At 38.1% G+C, this 21971-nt stretch overlaps 1 protein-coding gene across 3 annotated transcripts in view; it reads right to left on the reverse strand.

The window, feature by feature from the left end:
* Window positions 1–17508, reverse strand: part of PDE4D (phosphodiesterase 4D) — a 710048-nt gene extending 692540 nt beyond the window's left edge. For all 3 annotated transcript variants that reach the window (XM_026498401.4, XM_057306967.1, XM_057306968.1), the window contains exon 1: window positions 16850–17508. In XM_026498401.4, the coding sequence (XP_026354186.1) occupies window positions 16850–17115 (266 nt within the window). In that variant the 5' untranslated portion in view covers window positions 17116–17508. The remainder of the gene's footprint in view (window positions 1–16849) is intronic.
* Between the last annotated feature and the right edge of the window lie 4463 nt (window positions 17509–21971).

The raw sequence follows: 21971 nt of genomic DNA on the forward strand, positions 1-21971 counted from the left end.
CCCAGGTGGCCCCTGGTACAAAGCTTGACTTTGATGTGTCTAAACAAGCAAAATATAGAATTTATGATGAGATCTATTAGGATTGTAAAATCTTCTGAGGAGAGGCTGTCTAGAGCTGCCCTGCTTAAGAGATTTAAAAGCAGGCAGATCAAAGCATGTGTCATTGAAAATCCTGTTGGCTGTCATGAGAAAAGGGGTAAAAACTTCAAACCCATTCAGTTGTATCCATTACTGTAATGACTTAGAATAGACAGGATGACGAAAATGAAGAGTGAGTAGTATAGGGTCATAATAACAGTAATCACAGGTCATGTGCCACTGATACTGAATTTTTCTTTTGTACAACAAAGACAGTTTTATATTTTTTTCTCAATAGCTATGGTAACAGGTTTTATTTCTGAGTGCCTGGTTTCCTGTCTATAGACCCACGCATCTGAATAATATGCCTATCCCAAACATTCATTAGGGTATTCAGGATGAGTCAAAAAGCAAGATGGACAAATGCCAAAAGGTTTCATGCTAATAGTAAAATCTGTTTATCCACTGAATTTCCAAACTGAATTTTGGGCAGTCAGTAAACAATGTTGTTACATCATATTGCATGTCATCAGCTCTAGCTTGTCATATTTTCTTTAATGAATACAAAGTTAGGATTATGTAGATAGGAAGAGAAAAGGCCAGAAATGCCTACATTTCTAGCATGCTAAGAAGGAAAGTCTGGAATACAGGGATTTTCTTCCAGAGAACCAACTCTTTAGGAGTGAGTGGCATACAATTGCTAAGCGGAAAAGTCTTGAGAAATGCTGATTATAATTCTGGGCTCTGTGGAACATTCAATTGACAGTGTATTTCTTACAATGCTTCCATAAAATGCAGTCCTCTTCAAAGTGATGCTATGCTGCTTTTAAATGGGCCACCCTGTATATTCCGAATGAACTTTTTCCAGTTAAGAACTGTGTTGATGTAAATCTACGTTGGCAAGAGCGTCATCAGAGTCAGCTGGGAGTGACAGGCATGTTCTAGCCAATTCTGGGCGGTGTGTTGAAATATGCTTCCCAGGCTACAAGAGCAAATGCACAAAAGCATGCCCACGTCTTCATGGGGGTGACGTGCAGATCAGCAAAGCCATGGCTCTGTCAGAACATAAAACACATACCAGGAGCGTTTCTAGAAGAGGAGCCAACAAATCAATCACAGCAAGAGCTACATAATCCTCACAGGTTAAAAGGTGCCAGGGCTCGCCCTTTCCCTTAGGGCAAGAAAAAAAAGTTTGTACATGTTGCTGTGCAGGGCACACTCTTAAGACACAAAAGATCATATTTCTTAATAACAGCCAACTAGCTCACACAATATAAATATGCAAGCAGACAACACAAACCAACAATTCGAACTCCAAAGAGAAAGCTATCTATGTTTACCCATTTCATATTTGTTCTGTTTACAAACAGGATCACAAAACCATTCCCGTATAAATGTCAATATGTGGCATAATCCTGCTTTCTTTTGGAAGTAATTTATTGCCAACACAGAAAACTTATGTATTTAATAAAAACAGCATCATTAAAATGACATGTATGAACCACTGGGGAAAGTATGCATATTTTTTAGAAATTATTTTGGTTCTTCAATGTCTAGTTGTAGCATCATGCTGAAGAACAGGAATTTTTCTATCCGGTGCATGAACAAAATGGCAAGTTCATGTTAGGAAATCTGCCCCAGGGGCATACATCTGGAAACTAGCAATTTCCTACTTGCCTGTCTGCATCTTCTCTCACACCTCTATAAGTATACGGTAAGAGGTGGGAGGAACACGGCATTACTAGACAAAGAGTTGGAGTGAAGACTGCCAGGTGGACCTGGCCAGCTCAGTTCCCACTGCCTCTCCCCACCATTTCCATAAATGCGCTACAGGTGAATTAGAGACCCTGAAAGAGTTATAAAAAACAGACCCAAAAGAATGGCCATCCCAGCTGCTGAGTTATGCTTTTCTAACTACACGTCCTCTGATGAGATCCCTGTCTTTGACTCACACTCATCACCGCAAGGGCCCCAAAGACTGCCAGGATATTGCTCATCACCAGCCTCTCATCTTCAGAGGGCTCAGTAAACCCCCTCATCTGGTTTAAGTCCTCAGTCCTCCCCCAAACCTCCAAACTCTCCATTGTAACTTCTAGTGCTCCTACTCTGTCATCAGTAAAATCGCCTGTATTTCAACCTCTTCTCTGCCTCCTGCACCTTCTTATGAAAACACTACTGGCTGCCCATCGAGGATGCTGCTTTACTTCAGCCCACTGAGTGGTAGCTAGTTTCCCTTCCACATTTTTTGTACCATTGCCCCTAAAGGAGAAGTGTCTTTCTTGCTCTTCTCTGCTATTTCCAGGAAGTATCATGACCATTGTTTACTACCTCTCCTTTTACTATTTACTCTGCACCACCTTTATGTCTCACCTGGATTCCTGCTATAGCATCTTAACTGGTTTCCCTATTTTCACCTCTTCCCCACATCTATATTTTCCAGACAGAAGCCTGGACAATTCTTCTTAAACTCAAGACAGACTACGTCCTCCCTTAGGCAGACGCCCTCATTGTTAATCCTCCTTTCTTTGATATAGGACCAAGGAAAAAAATCTTCCCGCATTCCCAAATCCTTTACTACAGCCTCAGCACTGCATGATCTGGCCCCCTTCTAGGTCTCTGACTTCATTCATTACAACATCCCCCTCCCTCAAACACACCGGTCACATCCTTCCTCAGGGCCTTTGCACTTCTCATTTCTGCCTGAAATGCTCTTCCACTGGATAATCGTATAATCACCTCCCTCCAATCTCTGCTCAAATGTCACCTTATAGAGTCCTCCCCAAAAAGTTTATATAAAACTCTATCTTCTTTATTCTTCTTTACTGTAGTTGTCATTCTCTGACCCTACAGAAAAATTTATTTGTATGTTGTCTTCCCCCCCATTAGAATACTGCTCCATGGGGGTAGAACTCTTTTTGTTGTTGTTGTTGTTCAGTGTTATATCCTTAGAAGAGTGACAGATATAGAGTAGACACTCAGAAATTATTTTTTGAATGGATGAAAGGATAGCAGGATATTTAGCTCCTGATTCTTACCCTGGTGAGCTAGTCTGGAAACAGAGAAAATGCCTTCAGAACAAGACGGTTTTCTGTATAGAGACCATCAGAACTGCTAGATGTGTTCGAAGTATTACATTCTCTTGCAACTTAATGAAAAGGCAGGCACAGTCCTCACATAAATAATGTCTCTGCTCTATGCATTAGGACATAAGTGCTACCAGTGGAACTGACACATCTGATTTGAATGGAAACAAATTTGAGTATTCTGCTACTGCAGGAGGATTATCTTAGAAAGTAGGATATTAGCTAACTGAAAGCATAGATTGGTCTAATTGCACTGAATCTCACATTCTAACTACTGAGAGTGTTCAGTGCACACACTTGAAGCTTAGCAAGCTTAGCATGGGGTAATAACTCAAAATGTCACTTCCTTTTATTTGGAATGAAGCTGTTAAGAAAGATAAAATTGATTGTGTGTCATTTAAGCACATAAATCACTGGTGTGTGTGTGTGTGTGTGTGTGTGTGTGTGTGTTAGAGAGAGAGAGAGAGAGAGAGAACGCTAGCTGATATTCAAAACCTGATTCCAGCCTACCTTTACGGTCCATCTTCCCTTGAGATACTCTGAGCTAGACTCAAACTCACCCAAACCCCATGTAGTCCCCACAGAAATTCAGTTGTTCCTTTGGCAAAAAGATCACCTCCTGCCACTTCCTCTCCTTCCATACTTCACTCCATTTCCCTCCCTACTGAAATCATCCATGCTTTATTTTCATATCAAATTCCTTTCTAGGCCTCATTTTTCTCTTTTAAAAACGTGATAAGTAGATGAAGTGTGAAGAGAAATAAGAAGAAGAGCAAGGGGAGGCAAAACATTAAAAAAAAAGAGATATTCTTAATGAGAGGGCACAAACTGAGGGTGGCTGCAGGGGAGGTGGGGGGGGATGGGCTAGATGGTGATGGGTATGAAGAAGGGTTCTTGTTGTGCTGTTTGTAAGTAATGAATCAGTAAATTCTACTCCTGAAACCAATATTTCACTATGTGTTAACTAGAATTTGAATAAAATTTTGGAAGAAAAAGAGGCAAGCGAATAAACAACCTATACCTACTTCAATTGTAGTGAATATTAAATAAGATAATCTAACAAAATGCTTAGGTCCTTCTTTGTGACTATGACATCTCGTACTCCATCTCAAATTTTAAGGGAGTCCCGTTTCCAGAAACAAATATCTACCTCCTATAAACTCCTTCCACTCTTTGTAATTATGGCTGTTGTTTCACAGTTACTTGAGGTATGTCCTATCAGATCATAATTCTTGAGAGCAAAGACAGTGCCCTAATAGCATCCCATATAATGATTTTCAGGGGGCAGACACAGTATATACGAGGTGATTAAACTTCTAGATTTCAAGAGGTTCAGATTACCCTCAGTGTTCCACCAATACTATTTTCATATTGCGCTTGATTAACACTTTATTCTTCCCAAAGATCTTTTCATTAACTCTATCATTTGAACTTTTAAATAATTTTATGAAGCATGTATGAATTAATAATAGTTCCATTTTACAAATGAACTTAATGGAGTATAAAATATACATCTAAGGGCTCACTGTAAGTAAGGAACAAAATCAGAACAGGCAGTATGTTTCTGGACCTCTTTCTGTGTCACAAGACTGTGCTAGAGGCTAGGGACACAGTGAATGGGGCAGAACTCATTTCTCCCTTCATAAAGCTTATCCTCTAGAACAGCGGTTCCTAACTAGGCACAATTTGCACCCTTCCACTCTGGGAAATATTTGACAATGTTTGGAGGCATTTAGGAATTTCATAATAGGGTGGGATTATTGACATCTAATGGGCAGTGGTCACGGGTGCTCCTAACATCCTAAATACACAGGACACCCCCACAGCAAAGCATTGTTTGGACCCAACTATCAGCAGTGTCAAGGTTGAGAAACCCTGCTCAAGACTCAGCTTCAGAATAAATGCTGTGAAGTATCCATAGGAAACAATACCAGATAAGGTTTGTAGAGGCAGGTTTGGAACTAACGATATAGACTTAAATGCCACATAGAGGAGTCTGTACTTTATCTTGCAGACCAGGGATTGGCAAACTATGGCCCATGGCTCGAATCCAACCTCCTATTATTTTTTGTAACTAGTGTTATTGAACGTACTCATCCCATTTTATGTCTTGGGCTGCTCTGGCACTAGAGTGGCATAACTGAGTAGATGCCATAGAGACTGTGGCCCATAAAGCTTGAGACATTTACTCTCTGGCCCATTACAGAAAAACATTGGCTTATCCCCACTATAGACAGTGGAAAGGGACAGAACTTTGGGATAATTAATGAGATAGCACGGGTAGAACATCCTCAGGGGGAAGGGACTGGTGGCACAAAGATAAGATACTTTTGAACAAGCCCAAACATAAGGCTGATGCTAAAATAGGCAGTGGTATCAGGAAAAAACAGAAAAGCAAGAAACATCAGATGAACTAATCTATAGGCCTGGGTAGAGAAAGGGCAAGGCAGAAGTCAAAGATGACTGGGAAAGCAGGGGTTCTAGGAACAGAAAAAGAAAAATCAGAAATGGGGAAACAGTGAGCTCAGTTTTTCACATTATATCTGAGGTGAGAGTAGATCTCCCAGGTGGAAATGTCCAGAAGAGACACTCAGATCTTGAGCCAGGCTTAAGAGTTGGATTTTGTTGTATTTTAAATGGAGCTAGCAACTGGAGCTGGGGCAGACTTCAGGCAGATGGTGCAGGGAGCATAATGAAACAAGGCCGAAGGGCTAATTACGTAACCGGAGGGCACTTCAATTTAATGTGCTGGAAATGAAATCAATGAAGGAGGAAAAGAGAGATCTCAGAGAAATAAGAGTTAAACCAGTGAACGAGAGAGTTTCAAGGAGGGGTCAGCATCAGTATCAAATGCGAATAACGTACTGCCATTGCTCATGCTGAGCATATCAACAAATGATTTTAAACACAAAGGCAAAACTGCTTTTAATTTATGCATGCACTTGTTCATCTGTGAAGAAAACCTTCAAGGTGAAGGGAAGATAATGCTCCTCCTTAGTTTACAGCTGGTACACTGTTGACTTTCATTGAAGCTTTCATTTTTTACTCCAAAGCATATCAGTCTTCTGAAGTCTTTATTAACAGTGTAAAAAGAGAAGGAGGTGACCAATGAAGATGTTCCTCTAAGAAAGTTTGTCAAAGGATGTTCCAACATCACTTGTAGAGCTGTTTGCAAATGTGACTTCTGCGGCCCCAGCTCTGATCTGCTGTGTGTGCAGGGCTGGTTTCACAGGAGTGACCTAAGCAGCTGTGTAAGGACCACACTCTTCAAAGGGCCCTGTGCTGGACTAAATGCTCTGCTCTTGCTATCAGGAAATTCTTCATAGTCTTTCGAACAGGTGTTTCTGTGTTTTCACTGTACATTGGGCCTTGCAAATTACAAAGCCTATCCTATGAGGGAGTTATAGTCTAGAATTAAATAAGTTCTCCAGAAGATTACAGAGGTATAGAAAAATCAGACTCCTCACTTACCTCAGCTTTCACTTATTTGTATGGAGATCCTACACTCATTTAAAATGTCCATGTTTGTGCTCTTTGGCGTGAAAGCTGCCATTAGCAGGTAGGTACTTTCATGGAACAATTCTATGCTTCTTTAAATCTGTGTAGCTACAACGTAGGTAGTAAGTATAGGGTGGTGGTAAAACAGGATACCAATACCTCACGTTCTGCTTAGGAATTAGAATTACACAGTTGAAATTCAGCATGTTTACTTTCAACTAAGGGATTCAGATCTGAAGAGTCTGTAAGAACCAATGTCCTTCTTCCAACAGTGGAAGTATCGGTTGTTCAGGTATCACTGGGATGGTGTAGGATAAGGTCTAATGCTGCAGCAAGATAGTTTTAGGCATAGGTGCTGTGGTTTTGTGAATTTTTAAATGCTGAATTAAGTAATGGGAAGGTTACCTCCTTTCCAAATCTCTTTCAGTCATTCTTACTATCTTAAGGAGAAAGATTTAACTGGTCTTTCACATCTCTATATTACTTGCTAACTGTCATTTTAAACAGAGAGCAGATTTTAGGCTCAGAACCTTGAGCAGGTCATAGGATCCAGCTACACTTGAATCTGTGTAGTCTTTCTTAATTGTATTTGTTTCAGCGATCTTCTACGCATGATAAATGACATAGGTTTCCAATTTACAGTAATATTATAAAACTTCTTTTTTAAACATATACCCCTTTAAACAAAAATGCAAATCCACTAAACAAATTAAATACAAAACAGTGCAAATGACTCACAGATGGACCTCAAACTGGGAAGGTGAAACAGGAATGATCACACTATTAACGATGCTGCTATTGTTATTAATAAGAGGACTTTATTAAAGGAAGCTAGGTTCTATTCAGAGGAGAGCCACATCATTCCACCTTGTGCGTCATCAGCCTCCAATTCATATATGGTTTTGTTATTACTACCCATAAATCATATGCTGTCCTCTTTGGCACTCACTCAATAGAAAGTCATAAAAAAAAATCACGCTGCACAGAATAAAGCAAAGAAAACAAATATTATAAACCTAAAGAAGGTAAACAAGCAGAAATGAATCCAAGTATCCTTATTAATCAGAAAGTTGCTTACTTCCAAAGATCAATAGTACACACTCATCATATATGAATGTAAATATGAAATCAGTCCTCTAAGAAAATGAAAAAAAACCCACATACCCTATTAATAATAATATACAGAGGAAACCACTTTATTTTAATAATAGCTAATTTGATCAGAGGGCTATCTCATAAGGGTAATGGAAAGGAAATTGGTTGGTTTGAAATTCCCACAATGTAAAAATAAATATAGATTGAACTATAGAGAAAATGTTCACATTAAAATAACATTTCTATGCTGAATATTTTCAAAAAGGTTTCCTATTATTCAATTTTAGTTATTCTGAAGATCTACTTTGGAGAAGGGATGCTTAGTTTTTGCCAGTTCAAAGTTACTCCAAATTGTCATCCTAAAAAAGGAACTATAAAGGGTATTTTTCTTTGTTTTTTCTTTTTTTTCAAATTTCTCCTCAAAATCTTGACATCTCCTTTATAAGCTTAGGTCTTAGAGTATAATTTAACCACTAAGAATTCTAAGAGATAAGGATTAGTCATTAGAGCTTTACAAGCTAGTTATTCAGTAATTTCTTAAGAATCATGAATATATTTATATGTTTATCTTCTTTAGAAATACAACAGGCATAATTTACTTTCAAAGCGTAAACTAAATATTGTTAAAATGCATATATTTGATGAATTTGTGACACTCTCATACTAATTCATACATATATGCTATGGTTAAATTATACCAGTCTAGTTGTGTGCAAACCCAGGACACACACACACACACACACACATACACATGCACACGCACAAAGTCATGGTGACAAAGTCCATATAAGTGGTTAATCATTGAGTTTGAAATTTCTTTCCACTAGGGCACTCAAACATCACATTACCAGGACTTTTAGGCTGGAAAAGTATGGATCTCCCCAGCTGTTTAGCATAAGAGGCACAGTATGGAAGGTATATTTCTCAATTAAACAACAAATATTTACTAAATGCATATTATACAGGTGGCACTTAGCACTTCAGATGGATACACAGATTGCTACATTTTAGGAACTAATAGTTCAGCTATACAGGACAATGCACAAATAAAACAGAAGACCATGTAAGATATAAAACCCCAAACAAATGGCAACACATTGTGCTCTCAGAGCTCAAAGGCAAGTATCACCAAACCAAGTCAGGCAATCTGGCCCTGTACACACTGGCTCACGAAAACCCAAAGTCTGGCCACTGATCCCAATGTTTTCTCTTCTTTTCTCTCATTAAACCTTATATTTTTAAATGATATCCTGACCCAAAGAAGATAATCTCAGAAATGTCACTTGAAAGAGGAAAGACAGCATTTATTTCTGGCCCCAGAGATAGTACCATTCTAAAAGCAGGTATCTTGTTAAGTCAAGGAGATGACCCCATATCGGAGGGATCTGGCATTAAGGCTGGCAGATGAACAGAACAAGATTGTTTTGAGGTAAGATGGGCTTTGGTCCTCTTATCCGGCTATCCGGTCGTTCGCAGCCAGCCTGTGAGTCAGGCCAGCTCTGGTTACCAAGCAGTTTGCTTCTCTGTTGCTTAGTGACTTGAGCCTGCAGACCATCATTTCCAGCTGGCTCTTCTGGAACTAAACAGTAATAGATTTTTGACTTGATCTTTCTCTTTAGAGCCCAAGCCTTCCCTGCCTTTTCCTCTGAATCATTGAAAATAAAATTATTCTGATTGGTTTTGTTTTTATTCCAGTCTTATTTTAAAAACTACTCTGAATCAGAATGCTCTCTGTTGACTCTGAAGCCCTCCTTCACCAAAGACATATATTTCTCCTATACTACATACACTTTCATTACACAAAGAACATCTACATTCCTACAAGCCACGTGTAAACAAACAAACTGAGATTCCATACCAAGAATGAATTCTGCCCCTGCCATTCTGTTAACTCTACCACCATTCTGCAAAATCACTGAAAATTCACTGTTTTCACTTAGTTATACATTCAAGGTAGAGTCATAAATGTGAATGTGACTCTTGGCTCAAAGAGAGCCTTGCTGAAAGAACACAAGATAGAAAGTTAGGTAGACCTCGGTTCAAGTTTGAACTCAACTCACTTCATGGCTGCAGAGCTGCATGATCTTGGTTATACAAAAATTTTGGGGGGCCCCAGCATCTGCATGTGGGAAATACAGCTAATGATACTTAAATTCAATACTTGTTTGTTTTGAAGGGCCAGTGTACATAAAGTACCTGACACATAGCTGGAGATAAATCATTAATAGCTATGTTAAAATAAATCTAAGATTAGAAGCTATGTTATTAGGAACCTGAAGGGGTTTTTTTTTGTTTTTTTTTTTTTTTTTGAAGATTTTTATTTTATTTATTTGACAGAGAGAGAGAGACAGCCAACGAGAGAGGGAACACAGGCAGGGGGAGTGGGAGAGGAAGAAGCAGCCTCCCCGTGGCGGAGCCCGATGTGGGGCTCGATCCCAGGACTCTGGGGTCACGCCCTGAACCGAAGGCAGACGCTTAACGACTGAGCCACCCAGGCGCCCCTGAACCATTTTATTCCAAAATGAAATGGATGATTCTTCTCATATCAACTGAAGATCTCATTTTGAGAATAAGTACTTCATGTGAAACAGAGAGCATTTATGCCCTTAACACTGAAGATAAAATAATTTTTTTCTATTTTATATATATATATATATACAGCAGAAGAGACTGATATGTTAAAATGGTATATAATTGAAGATGCAATAAAAGAAGAATTTTAATTAGCATTTTTATTATCTATAGATTTCCATATTTCCTACCTAAAATCATGGCTTCTAGATTGTATCCTAGAGTGAATACCAGATACCTTCACTCTAAAGGCCCTGCAGCCTTTTTATGAGTCACTGAATTATTAAGAATTCTGTCCCTCTTTTTACCCATGTGGCATCTACCTCACTCACTCACAACACCAAGCTGGAACTTGTTTTTAATTACTTATCTTAAATGTACTGTAGTTATCACTTTGTAAATTTAATTAGTCTATTTTTTACTTGTAAATATCTAATGCCTTTATGACCATATGACTTATGAACAGAGACTCTACAATTCAAAAAGGTTGAATAACTAAGGTCAAATATAAGTGGTCAGTGGAGCTAGAAATATAGGGCTTCAACTCTACTAAAGTGATCACAGTTTTAAAAACATGATTTTTTTCAAAAGCAAATCCATTAAAAAACAATGACATAATTTTGCTACACTGGTGATAATAAAACTTCTTCCTGAACCTGCTACTTGAAGAATAATTTTAGTAGCTTCCCGTCTAAGAAAAACATAAGAAGTGCTGAAGCTCATTTAATTACCTAACCTCACAGGAACTTGTTATTTATAAGGATATGTATACAAAGAGTAACTGTGAAAATTAAAACCATCTTTTAAAAATAATTTTAATGAACTCTGAGATTCAATTTTTTTCTTTTCTTCTTAATTCAACACTTCTGCCAAGTATACAAAAATAGATTGTTTTTGCATAAACGTATTTTTGCTATTAGTAGAAATGGCTTCAGCTGGTGTAGACATGCATCATGTGTTTTCTCTTTCTTTAATATAAATGTCAAAGGTCACAGAAAGCACATATGTGTAATAAACTGCCAGGTCATTTCAACGTTTTCTTCATTTTTCCTCAGCAACAATTTGTCACTTTTCTTCTTTGTAATTTCTTACATATTGCAAACCAATTGACAAGTGCTTTAAAGAGGAATGTCTTCCTGGGGTCTTCTGATTTGTAGGAAAGGCTAATCAACCTTTGAAAACCTACAGACACCCTTAACTTACAGTGCCCCCAAGATTTCCACCGAAGACACACAGCCAATTACACCAGGGACACAGCTAAAGACTCAGCCAACTGACCCCACCCAACATGCCTGCAGTACTTCCTGTTGTGCTCCCCAGATAATTTCCCCAGAAACTTCCTTCCCACCTCCTGGTATCACACTATACCCACAGTTCACCTCTGGGTTCTCAGCTCCTCAGAGAACACCAGCAATGCCTGTCTCTGGGTATCTGTACCATGAAGGATAGAGAAAAGATAACCTTAAAGTTACGTAGGGCAAATATAGGAGACCTAGAACAGGGGAGAGAGTTCTCAAATAGAATCAATAACACTGGCTTTGAAAACCAACTCGTGTGTGTGTGTGTGTGTGTGTGTGTGTGTGTGTGCTACAAACTCTCTAAATGGCTGGATTTCTCCTTTATAGATAGAAAAGTGTTTCTTCTCCCTTCTGTAACTTGAAGAAAATTTATAGCGTATTTCTCTCTTAACAACCTTAAAAACAAGTACAGTTGCTGAAGAAATTATGACTCAAGAAAGCAAATGTTTACTTTTAAACATGAACAATTTTTTTATCTAATGCCAATGCCAGGTAAAGAGAAATCTATAATAAAGAAAAAATACGGCCAAAAGCACTTATCTAGTTCCCTAAAAATCTTTAAGATTTTCTAAAAGTCTCCTGCAGGAGGCCTTTCAAAAATACACCTAAAGAAATTAGTTTGTTGTTTAAGGATGTTACTAACTGCTTCATCTACCTTTGAATGTTGTAATTAAAAACACACATGTATACATAGAAATTACAAAGGTAAGACATATGATGAATATTACTTAAGATACCAACTTACCCAGAGAAACCTTAATCCCTAATTATAGTTATACACCCTCTAGAACACTTTTCTTCATTCACAGTGCAAATTAAAAAGAAAACCTAAAAAATATAAAGATTTTCTTAACTATTTGATTTTCCTGAAATAAACTTACACTGGAAATTATGTTTTCCTCACCAGAGATCACACTGACTTTGGAGTCCCTGCTGACATCAGAGGGAATCCCCTACTCAGATGAAAGCAGAGTCCTGTCTATAATCACTAGACTACAAGGTACTAGATATTAAGTAAAAATGATAGAACTGAGTGGTAAAAAGCACAGACACAAAGGGTTCTAGTTTAACACAGAGTACTAGACCAAAAAGCCTCCCCAAACCTCCCAAAACAAAACAAAAAAACAGTGTTCAATAAACATTAGCTGGTGATGTAATTGTTATGAATAATCATTGAAGGAACAGCAGAAGTAAGATGTACTATAGATTCTGAAGAAGAAACGGATTATTTCTATTTGGGGGGAACAGGAGGAAGCTCTCAGAAACAGAGAGATCTGAATGACATGTGGAATGGGAGTAGGAAGGGGAGAGGCATCAAGTTCTATGGTTCCACCTCAGAATACCTCTCCTTTCTGCCTTCTCCTTTTCCATAGTCATGAAACTGACATACACCTATCATTCTTGCAAACTCTTTGTCTCTTTGCATATTTTCTCTTTAGCCCAATCCATTCACAAACAACTGACAGGATAACCATCATGTGATTCTAAAGATCCAGGCAGATCAAGGCTGGAATGAATAATGGATATATTGCATATAATAAGGAAAACATTTGCTTAAAATGACACTCATTCAGTGTCTATCCCTGTACAATACACTGTAATCTACACATGACTATATTTAATAAAACCACAACACCTAATAGATACAATTACTATTCTCAGGAAATTGGGTAATGGGGAAATTGAGGCATATGATATGTAACTCGTTCAAAATCATGCAACTAGTAAATGGGAAGTCAGAATTCAAACTCAGTCTGGCTTCTGCTTAGACGCCCTCTATACAAGTCACACAGCACCTGAAGTATTGTGTTAACTCAGTATGCTACTCTTGGAATGGGTCATGAAAATCCAAATGAATTTTGGATAAGAATAACCACGATTGACCTGGTAAATACAGCATATAAAGGTGAAATAGCTTAGGATGCTTGGTTAAGAAAAGAGAAGAATTGGTTTAAGAAAAAAAAAATGATAACACTGAAAATATTGACTAATGGGTGTATGAGGAATAACTAAACAAGGCCCTGGGTCTCTAGTTGGTTACTCTATGCCTCTTACCTTAAGGGCTACATTAAGGAAGAGAGGAGAGATTCAGGCTCTGGGGTTTTCAAAGCAGATCATAGACCCAAGCAGGACAATTACAGGGAAGGAGACTTCAACTGTATATTAGCAAGGACTTCCCAATCAATAGACTTGCCAAAAAATAGAATTTCTCTATATGACTCTCATCCAGGAAGTGTGCAGAGATGTTAAAGGGCTGGTCATCATGTTATTCCATGAATTCAACTATGGTATAAAGGGTAAACCAGGTGGCCCTATTGTTCTGTGACTGAGATGGGCTAGGTATTCACCCAGTCTGTTTGACCTTATTCCTGGAAACAGAGCTGAGATAGGTTTCCCATCCTCCTTTGCAGTTAGATGTGACCATTGAGCTGAGATCTAACCAAGGAATATTAGTATAAGTGGTATGTGTACTTCTAGGCCTGCCTCATAAAAACTCACATCTTCCACGTTCTTTCCCCCTGATTCCACTGAGCCTGGTACCCTTAAAACTCATGTGTAACAAATAGTGGAACTACAAGGTGGTAGGATCTCAAGTCCCTGAAACACCCCAGGGTAGCATACGTACCCATGAGCAGCAGAAGCAGACGTAACCATTTAGGGTGTCAATCCACTGAGATTTGGAGAGTATGTTGTAGAGCAAAATGATTACCTCACTTAAAAGATATGCCTTCCAACAGGATTTATTTTTTTCAACTAGAGTGCAAATTATTTCAAACCAAAGACTAGCTCTTAATCAGTTTTGTCATCAGTATGTACAAATTAAACACTTTCAGCTCAGCAGGTATTAAACTTAAAAATATTGAAAGGACAGGAATAACAGGCACAGTAACCAACATTCTGAGGTGAACACATAAGGTGTGCAATGGCTGATCATCTAATTTAGGAGGAGCAGAGGATTTGAGTGTGGTGGTAGGAGCAGCAGTTAAGGTAGCAAAGAATGTATATACATTAGAACAGTTTGGAATTTTTTTTTAAATTCTGCATAATGTTTAGTCCAAGTTATGAAAGCACAGGTAGAACAATATTTGTTAAAAGATGCCTATGGATATTACAAAAGTCTTGGGGATCATTGAACCAACATGGAGGATGTGAGGTACTCTTTCCAACTCCTCTGCTTAGTGCTTTAGTCAAAAAGAGATAGTGTTTCCTCCTGAGTTACTGAGAATTGATATTATGATTTTTATTTTCTATTTCCATCGCTCCTTTGATGCCTCCCTGATCTGGCCAAGACATGATATACCAGAATAAAACATCGGCAGAAAATTGTGCTCTTGGAGTTTCCCCAAAAAGCACCAGAAAAGGAAGTGCCAGAAATTTCAGAAGAAAGCCTGTTTTCATGAGATTTCCTGCCTTCCTTACATCTCAACATGTCTAAATAGTTCAGATAACCTTCAGATGAACTCTAGGTTGCTTCACTCAGTTGGAAATCAAGCAACTGAGCTAGGCTTACCCATTCAACAATGGGTACAACTTAGGAAGTGTAATTTTAAAAAACTACCTCAACCAAAAGGGACATTGGATACCAAAATCCTGGGCCTGATTTCATGAACCAGAGCCAGCTTTCCTGCTCTGGCCTGATTCTTTCTGAAATATGCATAAAACAAATTCACCTATTATAAAGAAGATAACAATATGCATGAAGAAAATAAATGAGCAGCTTTCCTGCTCCGGTCTCAAGCTATCCCTCTTCTTCAGAGCATCTCCTAATATTTAGCTATGTCTTTTACTCACTACTTACCTCTGTCAAATTTTTTCAAAAATACCTTACTCAGAGAAAAGTCACTCTTTCCTAATTTCTTTTTTAAGATTGAATAATGCATCGTTTTTCTTACCCCTCTTATGAGCATTACATCTAAAGAACACAGAAACACCATTTAGTTAAAATCCTGGAGGAAATAAGAACACTTCTCCAGTCAGAGATCCGGCTATTTGAAATTAAAATTCTGAGGACATTTCTTTGAGTAGGATACGTATTTCCTTTGTCATCTATTTTCACCTACAATATTAATACGGTCCAGGGCACAGCCATGTTGCTAATTTAGATTTTGACTCTCTCTACTTCTTGTTGCTTCTTTCCTAGAAGTCTTGTTTCTGGTTTGTTTATTTATTTGTTTGGTTTGGTTTTCCATTCCTGGCATGATCTTTGGTTTTCTATGGAAAAAAATGTATAAAAATCATTCAGCCAGTGTCTCAACTACCAGGTTCATTATTTTTTGTTACAGCTGTTTTCTTTATCATAATTAATATTCATTTTACCAAAATGTGTAGGTAGTGTATAGAACCTACTACTACCTAAAATAAACCAAGTACGCATCACAGACAACCCCCCCCACTCCATCATAGGTTAGAATTGCCTCTTCTCAGGCAAACACTGTAATAAGCTTACACAATGGTAAGTTTAAATATTTCCTTTTGTAAGAGCAGGAAAATATCAAGAATCATCTAAAAAACTAGGTGGAAAATATTCATAAAAAATTCACCCATTATAAAGAAGGTAACAATATTCATGAAGAAAATAAAAATATTGACAAAACAAAGAATCCAAAATCAAAGAACACAACAATATTACCAAATAGCAACTGGCAATTTCTTGCACAGAATTCCTAAACCCTTTCTTCTTCCCATTGGAAAGACATGTTTGAGATTATAAATACATTAAAGTCAGTAGCAAAGGAGGGGCTTGCGGGGGCACACCAGTACACACGCAGGCACACACTCTCTCTATACACATCTCTGTTCAACTGGGGATTATGCAGAAAGGAGAGCAAACTATGATTTTCCCCCCTCTCCTTTCTGGTCCTTTCTTTCCTAGGTTTTTGCAGGACCTGGCAGGGAGATTAGCTTATGAAATCAAAGAAACGCCACCACATCGGTATGGGAGTAAAACTGCATTCTTATTTGACATCTGGAATCCAATTTTCTTGTAGGAACTTGCAATAGGAATTGAACTTTAAGAACCACCCACTTCAAGGATTTCCAGTCTCAAGGACTGCTGCTTTGACTAGGACATCTGTGGGATTTGTTGGTAAGGTAAATACTTCCCATAAATCACAGGTGAGGAATAATGAGAGTCCTCCCTCCCCACCCCTAAAGTGAAAGGGCGGGAGGCGCACAGATAACCCAGGGGGAACCGCCACCAATTCCGGGGAGCCTTGCAAACCTTACCACGTATGTGCCACCGTGAAACGCCGCTGTTTAGGGATGTTGCTGCTGAGAAGCATCCTCCGCAGGAGCCTGGGGGAATTTCTCGGAGAAATCACTGGAGAGAGCTTGGGAGAGACCGATTTCCTTGCTGGCTTGGACTTCTCCTGCTGCAACAGGTTTTCCCGCAAGGATTTCACAAGATCCTCGTTCAGCCAGGGGTTTGGACAATGCGGATTATCCACTTCAGGTACTGTTAAGGTGTCCGGGCTTGTCGTCTGCTGAGCCATTTTCCGGGTCAACTTTGTACAGTTGGCAACAATCCAGGGCAACGTGGTTCCCTGGCCTCTTTCCAGTGACTGCTTCTCTCAGAGTCCGGGGAAATGTCCGGAGAAGCAGGTCAGATCCAGCTGCTGTTAGTTCATTCGGTCGCCTGCCTCAGTCTCTCCGTGGAGATGGGGTTGGGTGTAGACGAGAAGAGCGCACTCCTCGGCGGAAGCCTGTTAAACGTCACCCCTCCTCTGCCTCTGCCGATCCCCTGCCAAAGATCACTGACGAGCTCGCAGGGCAGGGGAATATGGAGGGAAGCCACTGCGTTAGCAAGGCTTTGTCAGCGCTACAAAGCAGCCTGTTAAACTATTGGAACTAATGCGCCGCAGCTGCTCCAGTGACTTCTGCTTATGTACATAAAAAGTCCTGGGGGGAGGGCTTAACCATCAGATGCCTGCTGCTTGGTTGTTTGGCTAGTCTTTCCATTTGCTTATTCCCGAATCCAAAGGAAAGAAAAACTTTGAACTTGACCTTCCTCTCCCGCAAGGGTTATTTATCTGCCTTCAGTCCATGTTCATAAAAGAAAATTGCTAGTCCTTTGCTTTTTATAAGGGAAGAATAAACAAGCACTAGCTAGATAAGAAGGACTACTTCCCTGTTTGTTAAGTTCAATCTGATGCACCTTGTAAGACAAATCCCAAGGGGATAAAATTGACTTTTTTTTCCCCTCTAGTTAGAAACAAAAACAAAAGGTTTCAAAATACCACATATGGAACACATTACAGGTTGCTGTTGTGTTGTACAACCTTGCTAATTATGGCCCTTTCAAAGCATGGAACAACAGTATTTACATCCAAGAATGGTATTTGTTATCTCTTTGGATTTAAACTGAAAACCTTCCAGAGGGACACACTGTTTTCATAAAAGTAGTTAAAAATGATTTTAAAGTTTCAATTATTACTTATGGTATACAAAACTTTATGTAGTCAACTATAAAAGAATAAAATAAATCTAGCTTTTCATAGTTATTTCCTTATTTTTCTTTTGATGTAAGATTTTCATTTGTGATCAACATAGTTTCAACAAACTTACATACAGGAGGTTTAAAATTTTAAAAAAAGAAGAAATTATTTCTTGCCTATTTAATTTACTACTGGAAATAAATTAAAAATGTTACAACAATTCAAGTAAGTAAGCAAGCGATAATAAAGACTGTTAAATCTCATTATATGGACACTGGAAATGCAAGAATTAAAACTGGATTGTAAGGGAGCCCAAACCTTTGCATAGAGATGTAGCCAACAGTCTAGCGACGTTACAGAGAGTTCAGGATTGAAATCAAATCACTTTTCTCAGGAACTAAGAATATTTTTTTCATATTTTAAAAACACAATGATTTAAGAAGTCGTTGGGAAATACACCCAGATAAAATAGAGAACAGAATAGTCTGATTCAATTGGGGGTTTTTTGTTTGCTTTTTGGTTTTTGGTTTCTATGATTACTATTAGGTTAGTTTTTAAAGTTTCTCCCACTTCCCTCCCTCCCTCTCTGGTTATTTCACCTTAAATTTAAGTTCTTTGTCTTTAAAATGTTACAGATAGGATGCACTGAGGTTCTGTTTACAGGAGCACAGGGTCACCACCTAGTATAACTATAACAATTTAATGAGCCATACATTCCGTGACTTAATCAGAAAATCTGCTCTGCAAATACTCAAATTTTTAAAAATCAGGGTGTGATAGTTCTTAAAGAATTTTCACCAGTAAAAAAGGTCTCATCACAGCTAAACATTAAGTAACAAGCTCCCTTAGTTTAAACAAGCTAAAGATGTCCATTTATTCATACCTTTTAGCATTATATACATATACATAATCACTAATTGAGTAGCCAATTTCTCTAAAGTGGGCTGAAGGACTGACTTTTGTATTAGGAGTTGTGCAAAACAGGTATGCAATGCTTACCCTCAAAGAACTCGTAAGTTATGGAAAAGACTGGACAATACTCAGGAGAAGACACCAGAACATGTAGTGATAATTATCGGGTGCAGAAAAATACAATGAAAAAGGTATGCATAATGGATGAAGGAATGCTGAGGTGGAGTAAAGCCTGAAGAGGGGGAGGATCAAAAATTGATGAAAAGGAAGGTGAAAAAGAAGCGCCTTCTAGGATAAGAAACTAGAATTTACAAATGCAGTAAAGAAGAAATAAGCAAGTTTGTTTGGGAAAATAAATAAATAAATAAAGTCCAGTAGTCAGTAGATGTAAAACCTATTCAGATTTGTAAAAATAAAAAAAAATCAGATAACAGGATAAAGTGAGGGGGAAAAAAACCCTAAACAACAGGTAGCAAGTTGACATGCCCCGCCCTCAAAATGTTAGAAAAATTTCCCACTGTCTAAAGATAGTTCTATTCAGCAAACATCTGTGGGCATTTATTTTGTGCTAGGCACTATATGAAGTGCCCTAGGATATTTAAAGATTAGCTAGATGTTGTCCACGTTGTCTGGGCATTTATAATCTGGTAAATTAACTGCAAAACAATTCACATGTCAAAGTATAACCCAAGTACCTAGATAAAGCCAGGAAGCTGAAGATACTTAATGTCTGGTTTTAAGTAGAGAAAAGTGATTCTCAATGACCAAATAAAGGAATCGCTATGACTAAGAATACTATGGGCCATAAAATGGAAAACTCATTGAGTTCAAGATATTCTAGGTTCTAGTTCTTGCTTTCAGTGACCTTCATTTAAGAGGAGTAAAATATTTACAAGTTAGTCTTCTCATAAGTAGATATCATGTGGATACTCAGAGATTAGGCACTCTGTTAATGAGAATAACTAAGCTAAAATGGAAGGTATAATATTCTATTGAAAATTCATTAAGGGTTGTGGAAAAACATGTTCTAAAACAGAACAAAGGCATTCTGCAAATTTCCCATTGCTTTGGTGCTTGTTAAAAGACTCCACTGTAGACACAGAATCGGCTGCCTTTCTATAGGTTTCCATATCCTATCATTATTTGGTCAATATCCTAACATCTACAATTGCCCCCCTGAATCCCCCAAATGATATATGGCACTCATGCCGCTTTTTGAAAATAAAATTAATTTTGTTTTGAGAATTCTTTGCCATCCTCCCTTCAAGTAACTTGGAAAACCCCACAGCATTTCAAAATCATGCTTGAAAATAACTGCCTTAGGAAATACAAATTGTGAAGTTCTGAAGATAATCAAAGGTGGGTGAGGTTTGGATAAACTGGCAATTTTCTTATAATAATGCAGAGGCTCAGGGGAACTCTTCCAACAGGAATACAACACAGCTTGCCTTTTTTTCCCCCTTTTTAACAAAATCTCTTTAAAATTAGCTGCCAGAAACTTTTCTGAAAAACACAGTACTGCAAATGACAGCCAAATAAGGCCTTTGGTTTTAACAAGTGGAAATTTGAAAGTGGGCGAAATGTTTTGATAAAGTCACCCACGCCTAGAACAGCAGATAACATCTCTTAATTTCATAAAGGTTTTCCTAAATACCTTTTTGTGGATTTTCTAAATTTGTTTTTTTAGATTATTCGGAATCCTTGATAATATTTATTTAATTAATTATTCACAGGTAGCAAAACAAATAAGAAATAAGATTTGCACAGGTTCTGGAACAAGGATTGAAAAAATGTGCCCTTGTCTAGGTAAGATACAAGCAAGGCTGGATTTCTCACAATTGAAAGAGAGCAATGGTGCAGCTAATTCGAAAGGATGGATAAATAAAAATGATTTATATGTGACCATAGAATGTGTTGTATGCTTCTGCCAACTGTACTTTAATTAGGTAAACAATGTGTTAAAATGAGACTGCTTTTTAACCTGCCCATAGGATATAGTCTGTGGAAATGATCTGATAGTGGGGAAGTTTATATTGTCTGGTAGTTAGGAAGACTGTGCTTGGAACCCAAAAGTTTGTTTTGAACTCCAGCTATGATACTTACTGTGTTACTTTAATTGTCTGTGGATCAGTTCCTCATCTGTGAATTTGAATGATAATAATAGCTATTGCATAAAAATGCTGCAAAAATTAAATATGTTAATACCCATGACATAAAGAATTTAGAGGAATGCTTGGTATACAGTAAACACCCAATAAATGCCACCTGCCACTAGTTGATACAAGGAACTTATAGAAATTTACACTCAGTAGATATCAACTCTGTGCCAGGCATTTTGCATTGTATTTCATTTAATTCTTGCAATAATTCTTAGGGTATTATTATTTGATTACCACTATTTTACTGATGAGGGCACAAGGAAGTTAAGTAACTTGCCCAAAATTGGTGCCCATAGGTAGTTCAGTTGGTTAGGTGTGCAACTCTTGATTTTGGCTCAGGTCATGATCTCAGGATCGTGATCTCAGGGTCCTGAGATCAAGCCCCTTGTCAGGCACCCCACTCAGCAGGGAGTCTGCTTCTCTTCTCCATCTCTCTCCCTCTGCCCCTCCCCCTGCTCCTGCACTCTCTGTCTCTCAAATAAATAAATAAATCTTTAAAAAAATAACTTGCCCAAAGTCATATAGTTCAACAGTGCAGAACCAACATTTCATTGTCTATAAAGTGCCAGGGCCTCTTATTTCAATTCTACACTAAATCACCCCCAAAAAGAAAGTTGATCCAATATTTAAAATCGATGATGGATATTTTCATTGAAAAAATAGGAGAAATCTGAGCACCCTGAGCTCTTGGTCTAGTTAACACTAACTTCTGCCCTTGGCTCCACTCAGGACATACACTGTAGCAACCTGTGAAGCCTGCCAAGTCATGAAATTCTTACAAAGGCACGGTATTCTAGTAAGGGCAGCTTGAGGTGGAATTCCTGAGTGTTTTTTCATCTATAT

The sequence above is a fragment of the Ursus arctos genome, unplaced genomic scaffold (assembly GCF_023065955.2).
Source record: "Ursus arctos isolate Adak ecotype North America unplaced genomic scaffold, UrsArc2.0 scaffold_5, whole genome shotgun sequence".
Lineage (NCBI taxonomy): Eukaryota > Metazoa > Chordata > Mammalia > Carnivora > Ursidae > Ursus > Ursus arctos.